Raw genomic sequence first — 22,246 nt, forward strand, 5'->3', positions numbered from 1 at the left:
AGAAGACAGCTTAAAACTAAGACCCACTCAAGAAATCATCTGCAAGGACCTCCTGAGGTGGGACAGCAAACTTACCATTCAAACTCTCCACTGACTCCCAGTAGAGGCCAGAATCATATGTACGGTCTTATGTAGCATACATTTTTAGAAGTACCACAACAGGTACCACTGCTTCCACTGGTGCTTCCACTTTTCACCAATAGGTTTTGCACCAAGCCCACTAGGGGAAGAGGGCTCAGACCTTCCTCACACACAAACATCTTCATTGGCTGAGTTGTACATGTTGGCACTTAAACCTGGTTAGTGATTACAGGCCTCAATGCTAGCAACAACTATTGATCCTTCTTGCATCAGCAATGAGTCAAGCAGTGAATTGACCCCAATGGATGTCAATCGAAGATGGACTAAACATGGCTGTGCCTGCATGCTGAAAGAGAGGACAAGGCAGAGGGACCTGTAGAAGTGTGACACACATTCTAGCATGTCATTTGAAAGAGCTATTCTGTGGGTTTCATGTCCACTGTGCTTTATTCTCCATGTGCTCACTGACTAGCGTCCAAACTAGGCTGAGTTTTGATACACTTAATGTCAGTGTTTACTCAAGTGGGATCTTACTGACTAGTTTGGAAAGTTAGAAAATACCAGCAAAAGGCTGAATTATTTGGATTATGAGCCCCCATTCCCAAGTACAGCTGGTATGATGGGGAGTGGAGACTCATTCAAGGATAGCATGGATACTTTGTGTGTGGCATTATTCCTACAAGGCTTTCAGAGCTGACATATTTACTTCATCTACAGTAAAGGTTAGTATAGGCTATACATGACCTTCAGTGTTCTCTGATATACTCTTACGGGGTCATTATCTATTTTCTGGATGTTAATTGTGCAAGGTTGGCGAAAGTGGACAATGTATAGGGTGGGTTGTTCTTAGATATCATTTATTATGGATGGATGGTGCTTCTCTGCCATGGTCACACAAGAAGAGAATGGCACAACTTTTATAACTTTCTTTTCAAATATCTACCACACTTATTAATATAACCAATGCCTATAGCCTTCAGTTACTCATTGCAAAATAGGGCACAATCTGAACTTCAATCATTTGGGACCATGGATCTGAAAACAATGTGCAAGTTATTGGAGGGCAGATGATGAGATAGCTAGGAAGATGGCACTCCTCCTACACTGCTAGAGTCTCAATGGTCAGCACTTTGATCATCTTCTAACTAAGCCATGTGTCATGCCAAAAGATCAAGGCAATGTCTATAAAGAACACAAAGGATCCATCCAAGAGCAAAACTACCATCTTGGTAAAGCAGCAAATACTATATTGAAAATGTTGAGTTCTATTGCAGACTGAAAATACAAGGGGAACTCTAGAATGATACTTTAGTAATCTGAGGTTTCTAGCAGTCATGTACAGCTTCAATAGTACCACTAACGAACACTGTAAAACACAAAACCTACTACAAAGTACGCTTTGAAATACAGAGGTATACTTTTTAGTCAAACTAAAAAAATTATGGAAGGCACTATATAATATATGTCCTCTTATGTAGGCTTGTCAACAAAGACATTTTGATGGGTTGGGGTGATTGTTAAAACAAAGTAAGGGTGACATTAGCTAAACTATATATCTTAGATGAAGTAAAACTCATCTTATATTGAATGAAACAAAACAAGCACCAAAATGATGCTAAACCTCTATGAAAACTAGAAGCTTATGCAGGTGGAGTCTGGAGTGGTTGAGCTATATAGAACAGAAAGGCTTCAGAATTTCACACAGAGAAACTGGGCAATTTAAAATGGGTGTGCCCCTAGGTTATTACATCAATATCCCAACTAGGGCAATAAATTGAAACATTGTGCGCCGCTACCATCATGGATTGCAGTGATGAATAAGAATGTTTGGCCTCTTTAGTAATTACAAAGAAATCATCTGTCTACCTTGACCATGCAATAAATACCAAAGGAGGGACTGGAGAGAGCGTGTCCTACACGAACACCTACGGTGGATTCGACCTCCCCTAATAATTATTTATAAACAAAAGGATCAACCCAAGGGAGATTGCGATGGATGATGATTGCTCATGGGTCAGATGTGTTCCTACAATGGTGGGAAGCACATCATGTTTCTTAAATATCCCTCACACACCAAAAGGGGCCTTCGTGTGATGCTTTATCATAGGGGTCTTCTCGTCCCTCTGCGGAACGCGGCGTGCTACTACCAGCCTCGGTGCCGGCATTATTAAAAGTGTGTGAGGCGGAGCCGTGAGGGGGACGATCATTTGAGGTAGTATCCTGGTATATAGTGCAATTAGCATGGGTCCCTATTGTTTTAAAGGCTCATGATGCCACTGGATTCAGCACTACAAATTGAAATTGAGGAATTACCTTTTTCAAAAATCAGATTGAGACTATTGTGTTGCACTTTGTAGCTTTTATCAAATGTCTACACATGATAATTTTTTGTTGGCATTGTCACACAATTCATGTGAGTAGGGGCGGGATCTGTGTACCCGTCCTGAAGAAGAAGCAGCACGCTTCGAAACATGTTGACACACACAGGAGGTCTTGTACGTTAATACAACACACCTCCGCCTCACATATTTTTTATAATACCCGCACCGAGGCATATTAAATTTTTTTCTACACCACAGGTGCTAGGTATTTTTTAACATTCACTGATCGTTCACTCCTGACCCTACCACTCACCCTCTCTCACACTACACATAGTGACAACACCAGTGCTCCTGCGTGTCCGATGGTAGTAGCACGCCACGTTCCATAGAGGGTGACGCGAAGACCCCTATGATGCAGCATGACACCAAAGGTCCTTACCCACCAATGTAGGAAACACACCTGACCCATGATCAATCATCATCCATCGCAATCAACCTTGTGTATCTTGAGCATGCAGCCCAGGGAGGGAATCCATCCGAAGACTCACGTATGAAATCTTGACCACATTAATAATTAAATAAAATCCATAAATTCATATTTCTCTTCCAACCATTACACTTGATGATGCTAATTAAGTTGAAAGAGGCAATCTGGCTTCAACTGGATTTCAGAGAGCAACGACTAGAGGTGTTTGTGGAGGAGGGAAATGGAGTTGCTTTGCTTACTTGCTTATCATCACATATTTGAGACCAAAAATTGAAGACTAGAACATGTGCTCAAGATTATGTGTCAGAAAGGATTAATGGTCAAAGTAAGCAAATTCAAGATGTGGGTAAACTCTAGGTGTTACATGGGTCATCTAATCAGTAGACGACGTTAGGTCAAAGTTAGGTTCGGTGAAAACAGATGTGTTTCTTCACCAGCAGAAAAGAAAACTGAAGACTGAAGTCTTTCTATCACTTGAGTTCTTTCCAAATTTATGTCAGCAAAATAGCATTTTAATCTGCTTCTTAATAAAGTATGTCTGGTATGAGTGACAAACCTTCCAAAAATGATGACACAACATTAACAAACTGCCATGTCATGGGTGTCTGTGTTCAATATTTCCATAGGTTTTATAAGTATGCCTTGTCATGATCCCTCACATAAGGGTATGTGAGCTTAAAAGGAACATCGTAATCGATACTGGAGGCACTGTGAATGCCCTAGAAGGGTGGTCAAGTCAAACTGTAGGGGCAGGCGAGTACAAAAGCCTTTACATTGTATTCCCTGCAGGAAGCAGAGCACAATGAACTCTTTGCTAAGAAAATAAGTCTGCAAAAAGCTCACAGGCTGACAAACTGTTTTTTCAGGACATTTTGTAGTATTGTTTACACATTAATAATGGAGAACAAACTTTTAAAAAGCCTGATGTACAGTAGAATCATAGTTCACACCACTCCCTACCTGACTAGGTGAGCATGTCTACCAGGTCGCTGCGGCATGTCTGCCCACTGCCTGTCACACATTTCATTGTCAGTTGAAGTACAGAAGGTGGAGGAAGAGATCAATCATGTGTACACCAACCCTTCTCAGAGTAGCATGCCCAAAAAAGGACAGTGGGCAGGGCTCTGTTAGCATAAAAGCAAAGGTACCAAAACCCGCAAAGGAGCAGCCAATCATTATGCAAAACAATAAAAATGCATGCATGACAGCAAAATACGATTCACACAGACCACATTGCAAAGCCACACCCGTCCAACGATGCCCAGCCCATGCCATGTATCACTACCAGACTCCTGAAACTGCTTTGGCACTTACCAGGAGCATGAAGCACTATATAAATGCAACCATAACACTGTAGGGACACTGGGTGATGAACAGAGATACATTAGTAGATGTTTATGTATCAAGACTTGGAGGCCGTAGATGAGGGATGTACTTATCAGGACAAGCTACTTCACATCTCACAGTAAATTCACAATCCCAGTGGATTAAGTGGGCCGTAGACCATTGAAATCATATTTAACACTGGCACAAGGAACAGAAAATGCTATGGTCATCTCTACACCGAATGGCCAGAAGATTAAAATGTCTGGTGTGGATCAAAATGCCTTTGAAAGGGGCAAAGAGGGGGTACCCCACTGGTTTCAGCAAGCTCTCAAATGGCCGAAAGAAGATACAGCACAAAAGAAATGGCTAGCTACAGCCCCTCTACCCTTACCTGTGACAACACGTTGTGTTAACTACCCATTCACGCATCCTGCGTACAGCTCTCTCAAGAGAAGTGCAGCCCTTGCAATAGCTGCAGTTCATCTCCAGCAAAAATTATGGGTTGTCTATCCTTATCAAAGAATCTGGGACCCTGCTAGAATTATGGGGAAATTGGTTACCGTGAGACTGCATTGTCTTGTGAACATGGTTCTCGACTTACCTTTTTTTGCCTGAAGTTGAAGCTCAAGCCAAACCTGCAGAGTAAAGACAGGTCTCTGACAGGGTCCGGTTGGTGGTCTTCTTTAGGAGTCAGGCACACAGAATGCATGAGAAAGAAAGCCTGCTGTTGCTCTGACCACAGAATGATTCAGACTGTTTAGTGGGTCGAGTTCCTCCCCTAAATAATCTCAAGAAGGATCAGCAGCAGCTGCCCCGCATTTAAACATACTGGGAGGAGATAGGCACAACATTGGAAGGGTTCAGCTGGAACTGACGCCAAAGCTTGTAATCTTTGGGGTGTGGGCCCAACAGATCACACGAGATACCAAAAACTACTGATAAGTATGGGATGCATGGGGGCAAAACGTGATATAGCACAAAGGAGGGGTAATTAGGAAACAGTCATGGATTTTGTAAGGTTATGGAAAAAGAAATCTATAAAGCACGAGGGTGTATGAAGTGGGAGGGACTGAGGGATGAGGGTTACGGAACAGGTAAAGGGGGTTTGAAGACGGCCGCTCCAGCCATCCTTGATATCAGAAGAGGAGGCGATGCACATTGCTGATTGGCATACAGACAAATAATGCATCAGAAACAGAGGAAACTGTAGCAGAGATTGTATCTAATACTGTAGACCAAGCGCATAAAGGCTGTGATATTATGTATGTTTATTATTGGAAATAAAAGAAGGATCAGAAACTTGGAACCCTGCCATTACCCAGCACTCTGCTGGAAGCACCAGAGACTAACCTTGGAGTCTCAAAAAACAAATGGTACTATTGTGCACCCACCAAATTCAAAGTACAACTAAACAGATAAACTCACAAAACATTCTGCTGTGAGTGTGCAGGCCAGCAAGGAGTGAACAAACGGGCATTTCAAGATACTGAGCATGCAGAGTTTCCGGTGTCCTCTTAGTGCCGACTCCGAGATGGAGCATCAACTACTGCAGTTTATCCACAGTGTGTAGAAATGCATTTAACTAGCAAATTATCACATTTCACTTAGCTACTAAACCTTACATGAATACAACTCCAACTCTTTTATATAGATGTAGCATCGACTAGATATCCAATTAATTGCCATTTGTATATGAGCTTTCAAACGTACATCATGGCAATCCAATAGTAAGTCTTGAATGTTTGGCCTTGTCACACCTTGAAATACAAAGCCTAACAATGAGGCACCTGGGATTTTAGTAAGCTTACAAAAGTATCTAGTACAAGAGGATTCCGAATCAATAGACAGTACTTGTCACAACTACTGCCCACTTACCCGTGGCAAGAGGTCTCTATGACCTTCAGACATGGCCTAACAGTTGTTTGCCAAAATGCTTGTACAAATCAAACTTATGTTTGCATGCCATGTTAAAATATATGTCAGGCGAAAAGTATTTTCAGTCAATTCTTAAAGCCGTGAAAGTATGAGTGGATTACTCAAAACAAAAGAAATGAAGTTCGTCATAACTCCTTCCTAATATTTACTCTAGGAATATCTTTATGCAGCCAGAAAAACACGAGATCAGACGTAAACCCAGTATCTATCCGAGATGAAATTTCACTTATCCCAAAATTATGTTTAAATAGAGGAGCCAAGGCTCTGTTAAAAAAGTGTCTTGCGGATGTTTTCACAGAGGTCCTCTCGGAGTATATGTATTCACTGACCACACTCAAAATACTATCATGGCAACCTAAGATGGTGTTGAGACCAGTTTTTTAAACTACCTAAGAGACTCAATCAGCAGATGTAGCACTGAACATACATTAATTTTTAATGGAATCGCCCCAAAGATACGATGAAAGAGATAAACAAATCACCTGTCGCATGCTCAAGTACTTAATAACTCAGGAGAGCTTAGCAGCCACGAGATGGTAACTTCTGATTGAACTGATAACTACTTTGTCCAATGTTTGGAAGTTTGTATTTATTTTCGAATAGTGAAAACTGAAAATAAAAATTGTATATGGCAGAATCAGTACTTTGGTTTATTATTGCTTTGTGGGAATGGAACACACTTTCACTGCAGATTTTTGGATGCTCAACTGTTTACACTTGTTCTACTTTTTATAGAATATCGCATGCTGATTATACAGTGCTTGAATGTCTATAAACGAATAAAGGTTTGTTATCAAATGAAACAGAGCTCAAGGGGAATGCTCTTCTTTAAAGGAGATTTACAAAAGGGGGGGTGGTGATGAACAGAGTGTCTGAATTGAGCAGACCACTCTTACCCAGTCCAAAGATCAGGGCTTGATCCATCACCGTTATTTATCTCACTGCCCCATCCCAGCTCAGAATCTGGCTATATGCAAATCAGTCTGTCCCTGGCCCAGTGCATCATGGGAACAGGGCAGACTAAACTACCAAGCCAATTCTTTACCAGAAAGGAGACAAGCTACCGGGGACCGGTTTCTGGCATTTCAGCCTCTTCGGCCCGGCTTGCTTGAATCCTGATGGAGCAGTGAGAAAGGGACTCATGTCTGAGCATACCCTGCCACACCTATAGTGGCCAAAATCGATTTACAAAAGGGGGTGGTGATGAACAGAGTGTCTGAATTGAGCAGACCACTCTTACCCAGTCCAAAGATCAGGGCTTGATCCATCACCGTTATTTATCTCACTGCCCCATCCCAGCTCAGAATCTGGCTATATGCAAATCAGTCTGTCCCTGGCCCAGTGCCTCATGGGAACAGGGCAGACTAAACTACCAAGCCAATTCTTTACCAGAAAGGAGACAAGCTACCGGGGACCGGTTTCTGGCATTTCAGCCTCTTCGGCCCGGCTTGCTTGAATCCTGATGGAGCAGTGAGAAAGGGACTCATGTCTGAGCATACCCTGCCACACCTATAGTGGCCAAAATCGATTTACAAAAGGGGGTGGTGATGAACAGAGTGTCTGAATTGAGCAGACCACTCTTACCCAGTCCAAAGATCAGGGCTTGATCCATCACCGTTATTTATCTCACTGCCCCATCCCAGCTCAGAATCTGGCTATATGCAAATCAGTCTGTCCCTGGCCCAGTGCATCATGGGAACAGGGCAGACTAAACTACCAAGCCAATTCTTTACCAGAAAGGAGACAAGCTACCGGGGACCGGTTTCTGGCATTTCAGCCTCTTCGGCCCGGCTTGCTTGAATCCTGATGGAGCAGTGAGAAAGGGACTCATGTCTGAGCATACCCTGCCACACCTATAGTGGCCAAAATCGATTTACAAAAGGGGGTGGTGATGAACAGAGTGTCTGAATTGAGCAGACCACTCTTACCCAGTCCAAAGATCAGGGCTTGATCCATCACCGTTATTTATCTCACTGCCTCATCCCAGCTCAGAATCTGGCTATATGCAAATCAGTCTGTCCCTGGCCCAGTGCATCATGGGAACAGGGCAGACTAAACTACCAAGCCAATTCTTTACCAGAAAGGAGACAAGCTACCGGGGACCGGTTTCTGGCATTTCAGCCTCTTCGGCCCGGCTTGCTTGAATCCTGATGGAGCAGTGAGAAAGGGACTCATGTCTGAGCATACCCTGCCACACCTATAGTGGCCAAAATCGATTTACAAAAGGGGGTGGTGATGAACAGAGTGTCTGAATTGAGCAGACCACTCTTACCCAGTCCAAAGATCAGGGCTTGATCCATCACCGTTATTTATCTCACTGCCCCATCCCAGCTCAGAATCTGGCTATATGCAAATCAGTCTGTCCCTGGCCCAGTGCATCATGGGAACAGGGCAGACTAAACTACCAAGCCAATTGTCTATAAACGAATAAAGGTTTGTTATCAAATGAAACAGAGCTCAAGGGGAATGCTCTTCTTTAAAGGAGGGCCACTGATTGTGGCTCAAGTTCCAGCACATCGACACACAGAGTTGTCGGCCAGACTCTCAAAAAACGTATTGACCCGCCAGTAAACAATGTTTGCTGTCAAGAGTTGTGTTCCAGTGTAAAGTATTTCTTTTAATAAATATTTGCGATGTTTTTGTTGTGCATAGACCAGGTGGAGAAGGTGTCTTAGCCCTGACTATGAGTAGCTCTTCATCATCATCAACTAAAGCAACATATGGCAGCATCACCCCATAACTAAGTGGTGAAGGTGACATTGCACATATTAGGTCAACTGAATATGGTACATTAGCAGCACAAGTACTGCAACCGAAGCATGACTACATAGCTGTCCATCAACACTAAAGAGTGCAGCAAGATGTTAAAATGTGAGCTATAGAGCTCACCAAAGTGTGCACCTATTCTATTTAACAGACCAAGCCAAACGATTCTGAATTTCTTGTCCTTGATTATCAGAAAGTAACCAAACGACGTTCTCCTTGGTAGATTAAACTTTATTTTGATTTAAATGGCATCCAAAAGTGCCTCTAGGACGTTACAGCGATGTGAAGGTAAGTTTATTCAAATTAGAACATATTACATTGCTACCAAGGTTTGAAGTGCAGCTGGTCCTGCCGGGTCCGGGTACTGGCTCTTCAAAAAACAGGTGCTGTAGCCGAAAGAACTATTTTGAAGACCTCCAATCAAAATAAAATTCGACAGCCAGCCACAAACCAAAGGTACGCGACCAGTGGAAAGCACGCTACAATCATATATATATATGCAATGCACTGCCGACGTTGTAACACAACGAGAAGGGGCCATACATATAAAAGTCTTTCTTTTTTTTAAAAAGAGACGAAAATAGTTACATTTAGGATCGTTTTTTTCTGCATTTCTGCATTTTCGGAAGTCGTCTGGGAGGGGTGTTATTTGCTTGTTTTGCGTTACATAAATATCGACTCGCCAGCCCATCTCCTGCCCCGGTGTTTTAAGAGTACAGAGGGCAGAGCTTGTCACGTCGTTTCTGAAGTTATTATGTTAAAGCTTCTACGCACATCAATCACACTTACCTCATCTGAATCTTGGCCGTTCATTTCTCTTCTTGTTTATTGGAATTTTCAAGTCTCCTGAAACCGTATAACGGATTAGGAGGAGCACTCACCGAGTACGAACACGGAGAAAGTAAACAACTAGGCTAGGCAGACAAACTCGAAAAACTCCGCCTCTATAATTATCCGGAAAGTAACGAGCTCTTACACCTGCCAGCTCCGACCTATTGTGCATCTCCTGCATCTCATTCAGTCTGGATTTAACCGGGCACTTTCGGGGCAGAGATGATGCTCTAGAGCGCATGCTCAGTGTAACACTTTCAACCTGAGCATGCGTAGTGGCAATATGGTGCATCATTGCACTTATCAGTGAGAAGTTAAATGTTCTCGTTTATTACAGCGACAGCACACAGTATCTAGCGCTGGTTGGCCTTATCTCCGTAGGAGACACCTGGACAGAGTCGTACGGCCTCTCTTCTTCCCTGCATTAGTTAACTTAGAAGCGATGCAAGATTTCTGAAACTTTTAGCCGGGCCTGTTACCTAGAGTGACCAGGTTTTCCGAACAAAGAACCTTGACTGCCATTGGACTGAGATAGAACTAAATGTTGATACTGCACTGACCAGTGCCAGCATTTAGCCTTATTTCTAGTTCAGTGACTTCTCCGATATATATGTACTGTGGATAGCATATGGAACACCGACAGGAGGCGGCCAAGTCTTTATTTTCATGCCACAGAAACAAACACATCTGAAGCATGAAATTAAAGACTTCCTCAGCCATGCTGCAGTGTATTATAAGGGGAGCTTTGTGATTCTGGACTCATGTGTTGGGCTCTGCAGGGGTGGATTCACCCCCCATTAAATCAGGGTGTTCTGCCCGAAGTCACAGCAGGAGAGTCTTTTAAACAAAACTCTGTCCACGGTGCCATGAGATGGCCAGTGTGAACGTGAGCCTACTTAGCACAGTGATAAATATGCGGGCTCACTCGAACCTCTCTCAAACCCAGGAAATGTATCTGTTTTTGTAACAAATGTCAGGATATGGGGCAATATTAGAAAACCAGGACTGTCTGGGCAAATCCCGGAGCTCTGGCCACCCTACCCCTAGGGTAGGCCCTGGACAGCCCAGTGGACAGCATACAATGCATGTAGAAAGTAGGACATGTTCTTTTAAGTTTGACTTATCCTACTAGTGAAAAACTTTTAAATTCATTTTTCACTACTAGAAGACCTATCGCTCCCATAGGATAGCATTATAGTTGTCTTATTACATTTTATAAGAGTGATTTCCAAATAGGAACAGATGACCAGTTCATGTGTGATGTCTCTGGTACCACAATTTAAAATCCTTATTCATGGTAAAGTCGGACTTTAAATTGCAATTCTGAAATTGCCTCTTTTAGAAAGCAGGCCTCTTCCTGCCTTATCCATTTAGTGCCTGTTGCCTACTTCTGGCAGCATGACTGTGTGTAGCTGACAGTTGGGCTTTGTGTAGAAAGCCACATACAATGGGGACCTTACTTCCCCCCTGCCTCCCCTATTATTTGCCCTCGCAATCAATCAATTAATCAATCATAGCATTTGCAAAGCGCACTACTTACTTACCCATGAGGGTCTCAAGGCGCTGGGGGAGGGGGATGGAACCCCTGACGACATCGGCTAAATCTGGACGATACTACAGAGGCTTGAGTATTGCTGGACATCACCATCGTATAGCGCTCTATGCAGATGACTTGCTCATCTCCTGCACAATACGTGAGAAGACCGTAGGAGGGCCAGATCCTTGTTGGAGGAGTTTGGGGCATTATCTTGCTTGAAAGTCAACTGGCAAAAGTCCATGCTCATTCCTGGGTTGCAGGGTATTGGTCCCCCAAAGGGGCTGGCCCAGCTACAGTGGGTACCCTACTGTATACTTTACCTTGGGGCTAGGATATATCATGATCGAGCTGACCAGCTACAGGGGAATGTGGGACAAGCTGTTCGAGACCTGAAGACTTCCGTTGATTTCTGGAAGACTCTACCACTTTCAGTGGCAGGCCGGATATAGCTCTTGAAGATGGTGGCCTTACCCCGCATGTTATATTTCTTTGTCACTCTACCGGTGTGGAGCCTGAGGGCGCTCTTTAAGGAACTGAACTCATTAGTCATTGGGTTCCTCTGGAGACAGGGCAGATGACATGTTGCGTTGGTAACAATGCAGTAAGCCACTGGAGGATTGGCGGCTCCAGACTTTGAGACATACTATATTGTGGCCCAATTACAATGATTGATTCAGGAACTTGCACATCATTGAAATCCTGACGGAACCCCGGGTCCCTTTGTATCAGCTTTTGATGACCTACTTAGGGTGTTCCTACGAGTTAAGAAATCGTCTGTGAATGGCTTACAAGAACTGAGAGAAATATTGGGGTAGAGGTCTTAAAAAAACAAGAACTAAAACCCCTTATTGTCCTGACCTACCCATAGATTTCCTGAGAGTATTACCACATGGGGCAGCTGGAGAGGTATTAACATGTGGATAGAGGCAGGTGTGACAAAGGTAGGAGACCTCTTTAGAGATACAGACTGCACCCCTTTTGAGGAGCTCCGCTCAGAATTTGACTTACGGCAGGGGCATTTCTTATTGAACCGAGCTCTCACTGGAGTAATGCACGCAAATTGGAAAACAGGTAATACCGAACCTCCCACATCTCAAAGCAGCCAATATATAGCCCTCTCAGCGGGCAACATTAAGACAGTGTCCTGTCTATATCGAGCAATATGGACAGAGCTACAGCACCCATTAGAAAGACTGCACTCCAGATGGGAAGATGGTTTGAGTATTCCTATGCCACTAAGAATTGGGTCTTCATCCTTGATAGAATACACCAGGTTTCACGCAATTCACTTTTCAAACTACACAGGTCATATCTAACCCCGGAATAAATGAGCAGATACTTTCACTTAAAAGATGCTGCATGCCCTAGATGTGGGGAGGGAGGAGTTCATATCCTACATATGTTCTGGTCATGTCCCATACTGGATACATACTAGGATGAGGTCATTCATACACTAGGGGAGGTTATAGCATGAGATTCCTCGCACCCCTGGAAATTGCCTACTGGGATGATTTCCCCATACATCTAAAACAGAAGTTACCAATAGATTTCAAGACCTAGCCCTTATCTTGGCCAAAAGAGAAAGCGAGAACTTGGAAGTCCCTGGGGGGCCCTCGAATCACAGAATGGCGAAGACAACTGATTAAATGGGGGGGCTGCGAGGGGAGGATACTGTTACGAGATGCCCAAAGAGGCTTAGGAAACATCAAAGTGGCCAGAGCTTGAGGTGTCTTGGTGGATAGTGAGAGAAGTTGGCCTGGTATATGCTGTCCAATAGTTATAGTGGGTACCTTGTACCAGTCCAATCGACCCTTACTGATGATTAGGTTAAAGACAACCTTTATTGAAAGCTATCCTAGTGGTAGCTCTGAAACTCAGCCTTCAGGCTAAGTCTTGAAGGAATGTAAAGCAGCTTGGTTTACCAGATTATAACCTCTTGAATGACCAAATGAAAGGAGAACCACACAAGGTACATATAAAATATATGTATTTATTACTAAATACTCTCTACTAACCTCTTTATGAGATTAGAGAACAAAGCACACAATAATACAGTAATAGAACAACAGTAAATAGCACAATACACAGCGGGCTTCATGGGGATACCGAACCATATACTAAGAAAGTGGTATTGAGGGGAGGAGCTTCGCGCGCATACGAGACTGGGGAGGACCTTCGCGCGCATCCAAGATGGCCGCGTGAGCACAGGGCTCCCGAGACCCTCGCCGTCCTCCGCATATATCCTGATCGTCATCCTGACTATGAATATGGGTTATCGAAGATGAACATCAGCTGATATACTAGCCGCTTTCAGAAATGTATTCAGACTTCGGGAACTGAAGTTACGACACTCTGAACTTTAGAGGCCCACCCCATGGCGACGCCCGGGGCTTGAGTCTTTGAGAAGCCCAGGCAGAAGTTAAACAACAGCGGTGCCTTGCCCATTGCCTACGAGTTAACTTTCGGGTTCGTTTCTGGGTTTTTGGCCGTACCCCGCCTCTGTATCGATCTGGTTGCTCGAGGTCTGGCAGAACTTTTGACTCCATGGTGTGCCAACGGTCGCGAAAGACGGTGTGAAGGGCTGCTGGCGGCTGCTTTTGAGTGTTCCGGCGGGACGACCGTGCAGGGCCATTTTCACCGAGTTTCACAGGCCCCTCGGGGCACACTGCCCAACATGGCGGACAGGCCCGACAATGAGAAGCGAAAGACCAAGACACCTCGTCGGGGGGAATAGTTCAAACGAATGTCATGGATCGATACACCCAACCCAAGGGGTCCCCCGTTGGTACTGCGAGGAGCCTAGATGAGGCAAGGGAGGACCCGACTGCGTCGACCGATCTGACCCTGCAGGATGTCATGGATGCCATTGCTGGTATCAAAACTTCCAATGGCCAGCAATACGAGGCTCTCATCCTCAAGCGCGACACGGTGGCCATTGACGTCAACTTGATTAGAGCTGACTTATCAAAGACTAACGAGAAGGTCAAATCCCTGGATCTGAAGACCTCCAGCCTCATGACCGACGTTTCAGACTAAAAGGCGGAGGTCGGCAATCTGCGATCCTCCAAAGACCTCATGGCTCGTCGACTGGACGATTTTGAAAATAGGGCCAGACGCAATAATGTATGTACTATTGGGGTCCCTGAAAAAACGGAAAATCCTGCTACAGATCTCCTTGTAGAAGACCTCATCCTAAATCACCTCGCCCCCAAGGGCCTAAGTAAATTCTTTGCTGTAGAACGTGCTCACCGTGTGCCAGGTGGGAGGCGAAGCCGGGTGCCCCACCGAGGCCGATTATCGCCAGACTCTTCAACTTTAGGGACAGAGACGCTATTCTGCAAACCTCTCGGACAGGCGGCCCCGTGAAGTTTGAAAACGCAACAGTGAGCTTCTACCCGGACTTCACCCAGTTTGTCCAGAGGCAGAGGATGGGGTTTCAGGGGGTGAAGCGACGATTGAGCGACATGGATTTGAAATATGCTATGCTATTCCCAACCAGACTCCGTGTCGAGCACGAGGACCGGACCTTTTACTTTGATCGTCCTGAGAGTGTGAGTGACTGGCTGGTTTCTTTACCAACGTGGAGCGATCGAACGGAGCACTCGGGTGGAGCTGAGGGTGGTGTGCCGGAGCAAGAATGACAATGAAAATATGGTTCCTGATTTCCAACAATTATCATACTCTACAGCTGGTTTGGCCTCTATAGTACTTATGCGATTCATAGTGATATACCCGAGGATGGCGGGGAGAGTGGGACTCTTTCCTCCTCTGGGTTTCTTTTTGTAGACTAGTTTTATGTTAGGGCGACAAGCTTTTGAGTCTAACGCAGGGGTGCAGGGTGGGGGTTTTTGTAGCGGGTGTGTGTTTGGGGGTGGAGGGGGGAGTTTGGGTATGTTTTGTTTTTTCCCAAGGCAACGTACTGTTCTATTTTTGGATCTGGGTACTGTGTTCGCTATTGGGTGGTTCCTGCTCTCGTTTCTGGGATGGGGGTAGTGGGTTGAAACTGCTGTGTTGGAATGTGAATGGGTTGGGGGACAGGATAAAGCGGGGAGTAGTGTTGCAACTACTGAGACGCCTCTCCCCTGATGTTGTGTTGCTGCAGGAGACACACTTCATTGAAAATACTTGTCACGCTATGAATCGGCGAGGATATTGTCTCGCTGCACAATCTTGGTTCACTACTGGCTCTAGGGGCGTGGGCATCTTAGTCAAAAACTCTCTCCCGTTGGAACTAGATGAAGTGATCCTTGATGAAAGGGGGCGCTACGCCGCTCTCACGGGGAGGTGGGAGGGGAGGACTATTTCGTTGATTTCTGTATGTCCCCCCCCCCCGGTCTACAGACCACAACCTTTGCTGAGCTTGGGGGTGTGATACTGGGGCTTCCGGATGGTATCCTGTTGATTGGTGGAGATTTCAATTCGGTATATCTGGTGGTGTAGATCGCTTCCCCCCCAGAGACCTCCCTAGGTCACAGACTAGGTTAAGTGGGTTTTTGGAAACACTGGATTTGGTAGACTGCTGGAGATTGATGCACCCGGGACAGGCGCAGTACACTTTCCATTCCGGTGCCCACGGTAGTCTCTCTAGACTTGACTAGCTTTTGATGCCAGCGGCAAAGGCTTCCTCTGTCAGGGAAATCAGGCATTTGGCCCGGGGTATATCAGATCACTCCCCACTATGGCTTCAGATTGGCACTAGAATGGGTGTCGAGGGACGAGTTGCTCCGATCAATCCTTGGTACCTTCGCAACCCCAAAACTCGTGCCGAATTGATTAAGTCCCTGGATTAGTACTTTGCTGAGAATGAGGGGTCGGTGTCCTCTTCTGTGTCACTGTGGGAGACGTTCAAGACAGTTATCCGAGGTCAGGCACTATTGTTAATCGCTGATGGCAAGAAAAGGAGAAATGAGGAAGTGGTCCATTTAGAGACTGAAATAACTGAGCTAGAAAGCGATATGGAACTTGGTGTAACTCGCAGCAAACTCCATACCCTTAGCCTTAAGCAACAGGATTATAAGGCCCTCGTGACGGATGCCGCCAAAATCATGAGTAGAGAGCAGCAGGGTAGACTGTATGATGTGGGTGACAAGGCAGAGAAATTGATTGCGTGGCTGGATATAAAGGAGAGAGCGAGTCATGTGGTTCCTGTGATTGAGAAACCGGATGGAGTGTGTGTGACTGACCCGGCTGAGATTATCGAGTGTTTTGCGGATCATTTCTTAGAGGTGTAGACCTCAGTCTCAGACAGACCGGAGGAGGACTCCCATTTGTTGCTGTGTGATATTGCGTTACCCCGTCTATTGGATTCAGACAGGGACCTAATGGACGCTGCATTCTCAGCTGACGAGGTAGCCATCGCTATTCGCTCGGTGCGTTCGGGCAAAGCTATGGGCCCTAACGGTCTTCCCATCGAACTTTATAAATTGCGCCCTGACAAAATGGCGCCGTATCTCTGAGACATGTTTCCCTGGGATCAGCGTCTTGCTACCATCGTGGTGATTCACAAGGAGGGGAAGCCGCGGGATCGCTGCGCGTCCTACAGGCCTATTTCGCTTTTAAACGCCGAACCGAAGATTCTTGCTAAGTTGGTGGCAAACCATTTGATAAAAGTGATTAGTGAATTGATCCATCCGGATCAGTCCGGTTTCATCCCATACCGCAATACAGCACTTAACCTGAGGCGCTTACACGGTGTTCTCGCAAGGGCGGCGTCACTGCGCGAGCCGGCCATTTTGGCTTCCTTGGACGCTACGATGGCTTTTGATACGGTGGAGTAGCCATACCTCTGGGGTGCCCTTGCGAAATTCGGTTTTGGTCCGGGTTTCGTTGGCTGGGTAAAACTTTTGTATGAGGAGCCATTGGCGCAGGTAGTAGTGAATGGTCGGGTGTCTAAGCCTTTTGTTCTTGGTAGAGTGTGAGGAAGACCCCGCAACATGCAGGGGCGACCATGGTGTCAGAAGAGTTCCCGAGAACTACCACGCCCACATACCTCTCACGTATCTCCACAGGACCATGTCGACTGCTCGCGTGACCCGGAAATCCAACCCCCATACCCCGGAAGGGAGAGACGCGAGCCAATAAACTGCACACAGGGGCAGGTCAAAGGGGAGAGAGGAGATGCGGAAACGGCGAGGACGAGTGAAGACACGGGACGCAGTGAGGAAGACGCGGGACCCGGTGAGGAAGACGCTGGACCCGGTAGAGAAGACGCGGGACCCGGTGGCCAAGACGCTGGACCTGACGACCCCGAAGAGGAAAGCTGGTCGGAGGACTGGTGGTGTCCGGAGGAGGCTGGAAGGCGGCCGTAACTCGGAGGAGAGTTACGGCGGGGCCGGTGAGTAAAACTGGCTCGGGGACACAGAGGGTGGGGGTGGGAACGAGCATAGTGGGAGGGTAGAGCACCTCGGACATCAAGTGAGCTTGTAAAATACTACGTGTGCCACACTGTTTTGAGAAGTATACGAGTGATGGTACACGACTCTACCCTGCTCTAGACAACTAAGTTTGTTACCGAAGAATGTCTGAAACTGTACACCTACCCCTACCCTAGGCACTTAAAGTTCACTATCCCATACCCTTTCTAAATAAGACCACTCACCATTTTTGAATTATCCTGACAAACACACGGGTGTGGTGAAGGAAATCAACTTCGTTGTAAGGAACTCCATTCTGACGGTTCCCCTTTGTTTATTTCTATCCTTCTATGAGCCTCCGGAGTAACCAACCCGGTCCAGAAGACCTAGAGGGCACAGAAACAACTTTGCAGACCTTCGGTTTCTCCGGCTCATCCCAGGAAAACTCGGAAGAAGAAGAAACTTTAACTTCTCAATCCTTTCCCCTTCCCCCAAATATCAATAAACCTATTTCCAAACCTATATTGCAGCCTCCACGCCTGTATATCAAACCCTCGCTCTCACATAGAGGTACGCGGCAGGGTTGTCCGTTGTCCCCGCTTCTCTTTGCCCTTGCCTTGGAGCCTTTGGCTGCCTGGCTGCGTTGGGAGCCGTCGATGAAGGGTATTCGGTGGACCCCGAAATTCGAGGATCGTATATCGCTTTATGCAGATGACATTTTGCTGTACCTTACGTCCCCTCGTAACTCGTTGAATGTATTGTTTGATGTGCTTACCTCGTTTGGAAGGAACTCTGGCCTGGTGATTAATTGGACCAAGTCCTGTGTGTATGTGCTATCAGGTGGTGCCCCCCTTTACCACGCGGATCTCCTATCCAGGTGTCGCTTCCGGGATGTAAGTACTTGGGTATTTTTATAACATTGGATCCTGTTGCTCGTTACAAGCGTAACCTGCTCCCTCTTCTACAGAGGTTAAAATCCGACGTTGCTGGGTGGCTCAGGTTACCGCTTTCCCCTCTCGGGCACGCAGCTCTTTTTAAAATGATGTCTCTATCGCGATTTCTGTACACGCTCTAGAATACCTTTGACGTGGTCCCGGCAAGCTATTTTCGGGAGGTGGAAAGCCAGCAGAGACGATTGATCTGGGACGGACGCTCGCGTTGAGGTACCGGGTTTTTAGGAACCCGGTGGTGCCAGGGGAAAACACCCAAAGACCTCTTGAGTTCTTCCTGTTCTGGACCACAGAAACACAGAGTCTTCTAGGTGATGTCAAGGATCGAGTTTTATTGGCTGCAACCAAGTAACAAGCGTCCTAGAAGTACAACAGCACGGTTTGTATATTCTCAGGAGACTGTTCGTTTTTACAGAACCAGCCTTCTCCTTTTATACAAAAATATTACCTTCAGGCAAGAATTCTTTGGTTTATAGTATGGTCATATACATATTTTCACAACAATGGAAAAGCAAAGTCATGATGGCCAGCCTACATTTTCGTATGTCCAGTTTGTGATAGATTACCCGGCCAGGCCCAGAACTACCATCAGATATCAATGAAACCCCAATAAAATCGGGCACCTCCTCCTTGTAAAACTAGCCATAAAGAAGAAACAGGGACAGGTGTGTGTATGATAAGCGTGGTTTGTATGCAGTGAAGGGTTTATGACATGTTGTGCCTTGATGTTAATCTCGCTCGGCCAGTGGGTTGGGGATTGCCCGAGCAGGTTTGGCTGGAGGCAGTGGAGGCAGCTCGCCCAGGTCAAAGAAGAGTCAGGAAAGGTCTACGTGTCCTTTCAGCTCGAATTCGGCCTTGGTCAATTGACTATGTAAGGGCAACCACAAGATGGATGCCGCTTACAAAATGGAACCCGAGGGTTCGAGACAGAAACTACTGTTTTAAAGTGATTGCATTGCTCGATCACGACGCAAATGCACAGGGGTAATGTCCTAGTCATTACCGGTCTACTGATACCAAATTCGTCATGATTGGATGATATTTTGTGACATGAGTGTTGGGCTTCGGTACCACATCATAGCAGGGTCCAGAATTTTCAGAACCACAGACCCTCCTTTTGCCCTTATATAGGCAATAACTCATGCTAATCTGAGTCCAAATCTGTATTCATGAAGTCATGGAGATGCTGCTGTAGCATCATCCTGTTGCTCAGTTCGTCCCTGGACACAGGCTTCCTTACACATGATGTAGCACAGAGGCCACATATTGCAGGAGCGCACTGCACACACAGGCAGAACATAAACAGAATGGCTAAGATCATTCCAATGAATATCAGAATTTTCCATCCCCAAGCAGATATCAGTTCCCAGAACCACCCCAGCAAAGACCAGTCTCCTTTGTCCACATGAATGGGCTTAGAGATCTAGTGCAGTTTGGAGATGGCCTGGTATACTGTCGGAGCATTATCAGGGATGAAAATGCAGCAACTGGATTGGATCACTTTACATAACCCACCACGGTCTGCAAGTATGACATCTAGGGCAACCCTGTTCTGAAGAGTCATAAGGCGGTCCGACTGGAGCTCCGCAGTCAAGTTACTAAGGGCACCAGCCGTTTCAATCACGGCGGATTCAACTACCCTCGTCAGTTGGCGAATGTTCCTGCTGTTCACCATAGGCCTCCATAACGGCAGAAAACCTTTTGCGAAATCTCCAAACTCCTGTTCCGCAGTGTCGTCTTTACTCACGACACCCCTAACTGTCCTTGTCCGGTGGTAATCTGCCTCGGCCGTGTAGGTTGGTGGCAGCAGAAACGAGATAAAACATGTGCCCGAGAAGTCAGGGGGCAACCATGTATACGCTCTATTGTGGCAGACGAAGTAGGTACCCTTAGCTGCTAGGAATGAAGGAGAGGTCTGAGACGAGAAAACGTAAGTCTCAGTACAGACACTCTTCCCTAACTGAGCTCCAGGTTTTTTGCCATTTCCCTGCAGACATAGGTGACCTTGATGGGGTACTATCCAGATTGGGGAGGATTTCTTTGATTTCTGACTCTCAGTCAAGGAAATTCCATATTGGGTTATATTCCATCTGCTGTAAGGCGTCAATTCATCTCTGGGAATCGTTTTATACGTGTCGACATCCCTACTCATATTTCTAATTCCCGCCACTAGTGCCTTGTTGCTTGAGTTTTTCCCTGGGACATATGGTTCGAGGGTAAACAGGAACATTGCTCGAAATGCCCACAGAGAACCATGGTAGCCAAATGGCAGGACAAAATACGGTATACCCTTGTCTGACGTGTGTGGCCTGAGGCCACATACCCAGCAATTCGTGGTGTTCATTACAGACTGGTGCTGGTGTAAGAGATGGACAAATGAGTTATTTACAAATTCTAATCTTCTGGCAGACTCGTGTTCAGGTAGAGAGTGAAAGGAATGCGGGGAAACAGTAGGAGGAGGTGTGGGCTGAGTGTTGTGTACAAATGTAACTCGAAAGGTGAACAGAGCATAGCCCACCAAAAACATCATTATGCTACACAACATTAAAATGCATATTACTAAAAATTGTTTTCTTGCCATCACAGTGCATATTGTCTTTTCAAAATTCGTAGAAACGGCAGGTCTCTCCATCTTTGGAAACTCCATCCTCTAAGTTGCTGCCCGCGGTGGGAGATTGATTCTGCTAAGGAGTGCTTCTGTTCAGTCCAGGGTAATTCCCTTAGACCAACCAGAACTGTCGACCTAACCGTCTCCAGCTGCACTCCAAAGACTGTGGCAACCGCGACCCTAGCAGCAGAACCGGATGGCGGTTTGAAAATCAAAAATGAGCAAGTTTCCTGAATGAGAGAGCTGCACAATGAAAAAATAGTTCTTGGGGGAAAGGAAAACTTTATTAGTTCATTTTTATTAGTTTGTTTTTCTTGGCCTCAGATTATATCGTTGTTTTCCTGGTATGGTGTGGTCTTGGAACAAGACTTCAGGTTCTGTTGTGTCCAACTGCATTGACAGTGGCACAAATCCTTGCAGAATATTATCACTCTCCTTTTCTGTAGCAGTTCCTTTCAAACGTGCATCACTGAAGGGTAAGAAGCGAGGCTCAGTCTCGGTCTCAGAGTCAGCGACACCCTCCTGGACCCACCGGTCATAGGGCAGAGGTAGAGGGATCCGTTTGCAATGGATCCCGTGGATCCAGTTCTTCTTTCCTTCCACCCGAACGGCTGATCTTGTGGAAAGAAGGACGAGGTGTGGGCCGGTCCACCTGGGCTGTTCGTTCTTTGTTCGCTGAAAGTTTTTCACCAGGACCCAGGTGCCAGGTTCAATTGCATGGTCTGGATCATCAGACGCTGGCGGAGAGGAACTGTGGACCTGTTGGTGTAAAACACGCAATTTAGTTGTCAATTCGTGCAAATAGTCAAGCAGTACAGGATGCTCTATCTCACTGAGCTTTTTGGGCCTTGGCACTCCCCATATGTTGGCCGGGCGGCCGAACACAATCTCGTGCGGACTAAGTCCCATTCTAGAATGGACGGTCATTCTGGTAGATAGGAGTGCCAAAGGCAGGGCGTCAGGCCAATTAAGGCCTGTGCTGGCTTGGATCTTGGCCAGCTTCAACTTGATAGTGCCGTTATAGCACTCTACTAATCCAGCCGATTGGGGG

General features: G+C 46.0%; 1 protein-coding gene across 1 annotated transcript in view; it reads right to left on the bottom strand.

Moving 5' to 3' along the window:
* Positions 1 to 9,943, bottom strand: part of LOC147727733 (uncharacterized) — a 152,426-nt gene extending 142,483 nt beyond the window's left edge. Inside the window, exon 1 of the mRNA XM_086961731.1 lies at positions 9,706 to 9,943. Coding sequence (XP_086817857.1) covers positions 9,706 to 9,729 — 24 coding nt within the window. The 5' untranslated portion in view covers positions 9,730 to 9,943. The remainder of the gene's footprint in view (positions 1 to 9,705) is intronic.
* Positions 9,944 to 22,246: the final 12,303 nt, after the last annotated feature.

The sequence above is a fragment of the Lissotriton vulgaris genome, chromosome 3_1 (assembly GCF_964263255.1).
Source record: "Lissotriton vulgaris chromosome 3_1, aLisVul1.2, whole genome shotgun sequence".
Taxonomy (NCBI): Eukaryota; Metazoa; Chordata; class Amphibia; order Caudata; family Salamandridae; genus Lissotriton; species Lissotriton vulgaris.